This window comes from Scylla paramamosain, chromosome 33 (genome assembly GCF_035594125.1).
Source record: "Scylla paramamosain isolate STU-SP2022 chromosome 33, ASM3559412v1, whole genome shotgun sequence".
In the NCBI taxonomy this organism is placed as follows: domain Eukaryota; kingdom Metazoa; phylum Arthropoda; class Malacostraca; order Decapoda; family Portunidae; genus Scylla; species Scylla paramamosain.
This window is the reverse complement of record NC_087183.1, coordinates 13,962,368-13,969,867: the sequence shown is the minus strand read 5'-3', so window position 1 is coordinate 13,969,867 and position 7,500 is coordinate 13,962,368. Positions and strand designations below refer to the sequence as shown.

General features: G+C 44.8%; 1 protein-coding gene across 22 annotated transcripts in view; it reads left to right on the top strand.

Moving 5' to 3' along the window:
* LOC135089427 (microtubule-associated serine/threonine-protein kinase 3-like) overlaps positions 1-7,500 on the top strand; it is a 271,594-nt gene that overhangs the window by 230,874 nt on the left and 33,220 nt on the right. For 2 of the 22 annotated variants that reach the window (XM_063984994.1, XM_063984993.1), the window contains exon 1: positions 1,562-1,777. The exons of the other annotated variants lie outside the window; for them this stretch is intronic. In XM_063984994.1, the coding sequence (XP_063841064.1) occupies positions 1,721-1,777 (57 nt within the window). In that variant the 5' untranslated portion in view covers positions 1,562-1,720. Of the gene's footprint in view, positions 1-1,561; positions 1,778-7,500 lie in introns of those variants that run through there. 22 annotated transcript variants of the gene reach the window in all.

The window sequence follows — 7,500 nt, the reverse complement described above, 5'->3', positions numbered from 1 at the left end:
GTGTCGATATTATTAAATTTTTCCTGTTACAAATGAATACTGAATCATCTGGTTATTTATTCATTCATCTGATCAACTGATTCACTCATATATTCATACATTCATTCATACATTCATTCATTCATTCATTCATTCATCCACTTAATTTACATAGCAGTTAATTCCTTGATCACACACACACACACACACACACACACACACACACACACACACACACACACACACACACACACACACACACACACACACACACCTGTTAATTAACTTTATCAAGATTCTCCAGTTTCACTTTAGACTCCCTTCAAGTAAATAACTCCCGTGTACAGGTGAGAAGAGCAGTATACAGGTAACACCCCCCGCGTCACACCTGCCCTTACCTCATCACACTAATTATCTCACCTGTACCTGCCTCACTGAACACACCTGCGCTGCCCAATTAAAATTATACACGTTTATATAATGTTCCCATACATTACTAATTAAGTACGACCCGTTATAATACATTCTGAACACCTGGGCGGGTCGTTAAGCCCTGATTACATGTATATCACCTGTTCCACGTATACCTAGCATTTAATTAGTAAAGAAGCAGGTATACATGAGCGGTATTCGTGGTGGTGGCCGCTACTTGGCTCAGCTGCGGTGCATACCTTGACCACCGCCTGTACTGTGTTGCCACGCGTACGAGAGAGAGAGAGAGAGAGAGAGAGAGAGAGAGAGAGAGAGAGAGAGAGAGAGAGAGAGAGAGAGGGGTTGCGTTAAGACAAACACACGTTTCAGAGGTAACTTGCGTACAAGGAAATGCCGACTCATAATTGAATAAACAGTTAAGAAAGGATGTGATGAAGGGAAGTGGACAGGAGATGAGTGTGAGTAAGCGAGTGAGTGAGGGAAGTAAAGGAGGGCGGCTGGCAACTCTGTGACCTCCACGTCTCTAACCATTCATGTGTACTCACACGCAACGCCCACACGCACGCACGCACGCACACGCACACTCACACGTACATTTATTCGTACACACATCATTAATTTAGCGGTGGCGCAGTGTGTGTGTGTGTGTGTGTCTTGACGTAAACAGTTGCGTGAATGGTGACTGCAATCTCTCTCTCTCTCTCTCTCTCTCTCTCTCTCTCTCTCTCTCTCTCTCTCTCTCTCTCTCTCTCTCTCTAGAAAGTTGGCTGCAAGGGAAAGCGTTTTCAACCACGTTTCTATTTTTTTCTCTTCAGAGTTTCTTAATTACCAGAGAGAGAGAGAGAGAGAGAGAGAGAGAGAGAGTAGGTTGTTAGAACATAGTTAGGTAGTCGAACGTATCACACACACACACACACACACACACACACACCTTACCAATCCCCAGCCTCCCACACCCCATCCACACCTCCACACCCCCACACCCCCCAAAAAAAAACATTGGAATCCCGTCTAGTACGCAGATACAACACAATATTTCATAGTTTGGTTTATGCGGCAGCAAAAACAAAAAGAAAACGCGGTACGACACTCTGGGCTAGACGGGCCGCGCGGGCAACCCACCTCGGCAGCGCGCAGCATAGCCAGTCGCTGAGTCAGTTACCCTCAGGAAGTGCTAAGAAGGAGGTACTGACGCTTGGTGCTACTAACTGACCATGTGCCAATACAGTGAGCTTTTGGAACCTTTAACTTTAGGCACAGCGTTACACAGACCTTGTGATGCTTGGTACTGAGTTATAAGCGGGCAACCATGCAAGACAGACGCGCCAGGCAGGACAAAACGATGGATTTGGTTATCTGGAAATTGGTAAGTGTTGTCACAGAAACACGCAGACGCTCACGCACGTACACAATCCGGGGCTCAGGCACGTGTGAGGGTTAGCTGTGTGTGTTGAGTGTATGGGGAAGTGTGGTGAAGGTGTGAGAGTGCCAGGATGGGTAATCTTGTCTTGTAATAGTGATTGAGTGGTTAACTTGTTTATGTTGTTGGCAGGGTCTCTCTCTCTCTCTCTCTCTCTCTCTCTCTCTCTCTCTCTCTCTCTCTCTCTCTCTCTCTCTCTCTCTCTCTCTCTCTACGTGAGGCTGAGGTGGTCACCAATCTCCTCTCCCTTCCTCTCCCCCCTCCCACCAAACTAGCACCGTCAACATGTATATTCTTTTTCTTTCTCTTTGTATTTTTTGGCTTTCATTAATACAACATGTTTCTCAATTGTATGATTTTATTTTTTGTATTCATTGTTCAACTTTCACTTGACTTTCCGCTTTGCCAATAGACGAGATTGTTGAAAACTGAACGAGAATATATTTTTTTCCCCCCTCTCTCTCTCTCTCTCTCTCTCTCTCTCTCTCTCTCTCTCTCTCTCTCTCTCTCTCTCTCTCTCTCTCTCTCTCTCTCTCTCTCTCTTGGTTCAAGTCATGGTACCAATCGTTATGTAAATTAAATGTAAAAAGACGAGTAATACCAGTTCTCTTTTTTTTTTTTTTTTGCTCAGTTTAAACGATAATCACTAATACATTATGGGTGAAAGAAATGTTTAAGCCCGTACTGTAAAAAAAAAAAATAATAATAATAAAATCCCACGTTTTGTTTTAAGCATTCATGAAGAAATATCGCTTCATTCATTACTTTCCTTTCTTTTTCTCTCTTTTCCGTAATTACGTTCCATTGTCAGGTGTGTGTTGCAAGGTGTGTTAACTAGCTCTTGTTTTCCTCGTTACTTGCGCATTGTCAGGTAATTCCCAGCCAGGTAGTTACGAGGTGACGTTGTTGTTGTTGTTGTGGCAGGAAACGTCCGGTTGTGTGGAAGTTCCTTTCAAATTTCACTTTCCTTTGTTGTACCTTTTTTTTTTTATTTCTTCCTCCCTCTCTCCACATTCGTAAGTCATTGTTTTGAAATGTTCCCTCATCATCGTGCCTCGCCTCTGGTCTCTCTCTCTCTCTCTCTCTCTCTCTCTCTCTCTCTCTCTCTCTCTCTCTCTCTCTCTCTCTCTCTCTCTCTCTCGCATTTCGACAGTTCTTGCTTCTGTTTATCATGCTTCCCACTCCTTTCCTCCTTTCCTTCTTTCTTTTTCTCTTCATCCCTTCTCTTCCTTCTATATCTTCACCTTTCTATCTTCTCTTTTCGTGTCATTTCTTTCTTTTTCCTTCGTCTTCTCTTTTCCAACCTCTCCTCCCTTCCTTTCCCTCCCTTCGCTCCTCAAAGGTCGTATCTTGCATGGATCAATTTCACCATTAATTAGTCTCTCTCTCTCTCTCTCTCTCTCTCTCTCTCTCTCTCTCTCTCTCTCTCTCTCTCTCTCTCTCTCTCTCTCTCTGATGGAAACTTATTTTTCGTCCCTTTTGTACAACTTTTTTTTTTTTTTCTATTTTCGAATTTCGGACTTGTGTTGGTGACGCAGGCGAGGAGTTGGCGTGACACACACACACACACACACACACACACACACACACACACACACACACACACACACACACACACACACACACACACACACACACACAGGATCAATCACATGGAAGGATGGGAATGGTGATGCTGTATATTGATAGCTTGACTGACGTAGCTGGGAGTGGCGGGTTTCCTCTTATGTAATTCTCTCTCTCTCTCTCTCTCTCTCTCTCTCTCTCTCTCTCTCTCTCTCTCTCTCTCTCTCTCTCTCTCTCTGACTCATTACTTCTCGTAGTTTGACGATGCATGAGATTTATATTCCTATTTCCCCCTCCTCCTCCTCCTCCTCCTCCTCCTCCTCCTCCTCCTCCTCCTCCTCCTCCTCCTCCTCCTCCTCCTCCTCCTTTCCTCACGCATCTTGTGTCATGATTTCACTTGAAGGAAATGAATGAATCGTGTGTGTGACTGTATGTGACTGTGTGTGTGTGTGTGTGTGTGTGTGTGTGTGTGTGTGTGTGTGTGTACGGAACAATTTTTTTTTTTTTTTTTTTTTATCAGGAGTGAATATTACTTTTTATATTTTTTTAGTCGAGATAATACGAGGGCGGACCAGGTAACTAACTATACTTCCTCTACTACTACTACTACTACTACTACTACTACTACTACTACTACTACTACTACTACTACTACCACTACCACCAAAAACCTTGTCCTCAGCTCTGGGGCGGAAAATGTAGGTCGCCACCTCAGTCAGAGCAGGTTGTGTGGTCAGTGCGTGTCGGGGGAGATGGGAAGAGTTGGGGGGGTGGAGGAGGGAAGGCGGCAGAGGCTTTTCTGGGATACTGTCTGGGATTGTAGTAGGTTTGGGTACTGAGTGGGGTAATTTAGGGTCAAGGCGATGGGGGGACTTTAGAAGCGGGTTGGGTAAAGGCATAAGAGGGGATGGTATTGTGGTTTTTCTTTGTGTTCGGATGGTTGGAGGTTGGTGGTGAAGGGCTTAAGATACTGTGATGGGAAGAGAATTGGGGTTTGATTGGGTAAAGGTTTGGAGGTGTGGAGGAGGCGATTAATGCTCGGTGATTGGAGAAAACGGGTTAACTAGTGTTTGGCTGAGTAAGGGATGGGGATGGGAGACTTAATGGGGAATAGATCTGGGGTTTTCTTTGGTATTGTATGGGATTAAAATGACTAAAGATGAGGATTAAAGGCGGGGATCAGTGTCCGGAGTTGGGTATTTTGAGGTTAGGGATTGGGGTGGGATGTGGGAGCGTCAAATTGGAGTTAGAGGTGATGGTGGTTCAGAGTGGGGACTGTGAGGTGGGGGTACAGTGTGGCAGTGTTAGTTATTAAGCGCAGATTCTCCCGATTGGTCGCTGCCTCCCTTCCCACCGCCCGCCAACTTTCCCCAACCCACTCCCTTCCCCTGATCCACCCCACAGCGTTCGCCCTTCCCTCCTCCACCTCCCCCGTTAGGCACCGCAGTCTGCCCTTCAGTTCTAGGGTTGAATTTGTCCTTATTTGTAATTTAGAAAGTGCTTTATCTTTTTTTTTTTTTTTTCCTATCATTATTTATGTATCGTTGTTTCCTCTCGTGTTAGTAATGTTTTTTTTTCCTATTTTTCCTTTTGTGATTTTTTATTCTCTACGTTTTTGTCTTGTTATTCGTTATCATACTAGAGTGTTTGTATGTATTTGTGTGCGTATTTTAGAATGTACGTGTAGGTCTCTCTCTCTCTCTCTCTCTCTCTCTTTCTTTCTTTCTTTCTTTCTTTCTCGCGGTGATTAACTAGGTGAGTGACCCCATCCTACCTGTGACTCTCTTCCTGTCTACCTGTACACGCCCAACAAATGCACATCATCCCAACAGATTACCTGAACCCATGTTAATTACCTCCCTTTCATGCACCCACACACGAGAGAGAGAGAGAGAGAGAGAGAGAGAGAGAGAGAGAGAGAGAGAGAGAGAGAGAGAGAGAGAGAGAATACCTGCTCTTAATCTCCTGCAATGACTCGGTAAACACCTGTAATTAACCTGCAACTCACCTGCTCCAGCAAAGTTTTCGTCCCCAACATGAATAAAGTGTTGATTGCGCTGCCCACGTGTCCCCCTCCCTCTCACTAATACCTTTTTTCTCTTTTTTTTCCGTTTTTTTTTTTTTTTTTTTGGTCCAACTTTGCCATCCACCTTTTTATCCACCCTCCATTAGACCTTCAGACCGCCACTCCACTCCAATCCAGTTCACTCTTCCAGACCATTCAATCCCTTCTTTTAGTCACCACTACTCCACCCACTCCATCACTCCACTCAGGCATCCAGACACACTCCACCCATCGATCGAGTCCACCTAGCCCACTCCACCCTCCACCCTAACCGCCACGACCACCAAAAAGCCACATGACCCCCACCTAGCCCACCCCCGCCCCTCACGACTAGTCCACCCCTTACCCCACACCCCCCTCCACCCACCCTGCCCACCCGCACAGACCTGGTCAAGCCGAACAGGTCCAAGGCTTGGGCGTGTCATGGCCTGAGGGGGACACACACACACACACACACACACACACACACACACACACACACACACACACACACACACACACACACACACACACACACACACACACACACACACACACACACACTGAAGGAGGCGGTGACGCAAGACAACCCCAGGTCTCTTTAGAGCTTGAATGGTCACCCAAAAGATAATAAAAAAGACCAGAGAGAGAGAGAGAGAGAGAGAGAGAGAGAGAGAGAGAGAGAGAGAGAGAGAGAGAGAGAGAGAGAGAGACTAGCTTTTCCCTCCTGCAGCGTTTGGGCGAATCGGAGAGAGAGAGAGAGAGAGAGAGAGAGAGAGAGAGAGAGAGAGAGAGAGAGAGAGAGAGAGAGAGAGAGAGAGAGAGGAAACAACCATGAAGGAGAGGAGAGGAGGGTGAGAGGGAGAGAAGAATCTGTGTTGGCGGCGATCCAGGAGGTAGAGGAGGAGGAGGAGGAGGAGGAGAGTAAAGAAGAGGAAGAGGAGGAGGAGGGGGAAGAGAAACGAATTTCATGCACTAGAGAAATATTTAAGTTAGGATTTTCGATTACGGAATATTTTTTTGGGTTGTCACCTGAATGTTGGGAATTTCTCAAGGCCTTCAGAAATTGTCAGTAAACATTTTTTTTCTTTTCATGTGTTACGAAAGATGAAATATTTTTTTTTTTTTGCAGAGTTTAGATTTTTATTTTTTTATTGTCTTTTTTTATATATATTTTTCATTAGGCCAGGCAGATTTGAGAATAGTTTTTATTTTTTTTCAGTAGAAGTCATGGTGGTTTTTGTATTTTCTGTAGTTTTCACGATTTTAGGATATTTTTCTGTAGATTTTAGCGACTTGGGCAAAATTTCCGTAGATTTCAAGACTTTAAGGATATTTTCAGTAGATGTCCAGATTTTAACGATATTTTCAGTAGATTTCCAGATTTTAAGGATATTTTCGGTAGATTTCAAGATTTTTTCAGGGGATTTCCAGGATTTCAGGATTGCACGGCTAGGGGAAATAAAAGGGTGCGTTGGAATTTCCCGAGTCCTTTTTAGAGGGAACAAAGATTACTTCCAGGAAAAATGTTATGTTCCAGAGAACGTTGAGATATTGAGTTTTTCCAGGGAGGCATCGTGAGAGAGAGAGAGAGAGAGAGAGAGAGAGAGAGAGAGAGAGAGAGAGAGAGAGAGAGAGAGAGAGGAAATCAGAATGTCCCTTAGCTTTTATAAATTGACTTTTATGGATTCTCTCTCTCTCTCTCTCTCTCTCTCTCTCTCTCTCTCTCTCTCTCTCTCTCTCTCTCTCTCTCTCTCTCTCTCTCTCTCAATTGTCGAACTTCCGCGGACGTTCCATCTCTTTAAAAACCTTTGTTGATGTAAGCTGTGGCGGGAGGAGGAAGAGGAGGAGGAAAGGATGAAAGAAAAAGGGAAAGGGGAGCAGAAGGAAAGAGAGAAAATAGAAAGGGAACAGGAGGAGGAGGAAAACGAGAAAGATGGCGGAACACAGGAGGAGGAGGAGGAGAGAAAGAGAAACTGTCGGAGGAGGAGAAAAGATCACGAGGCAGGAAAGAAAGAAAGAAAAAGAGAGAGAGAATAACGGAGAGTTGGAATGTTGA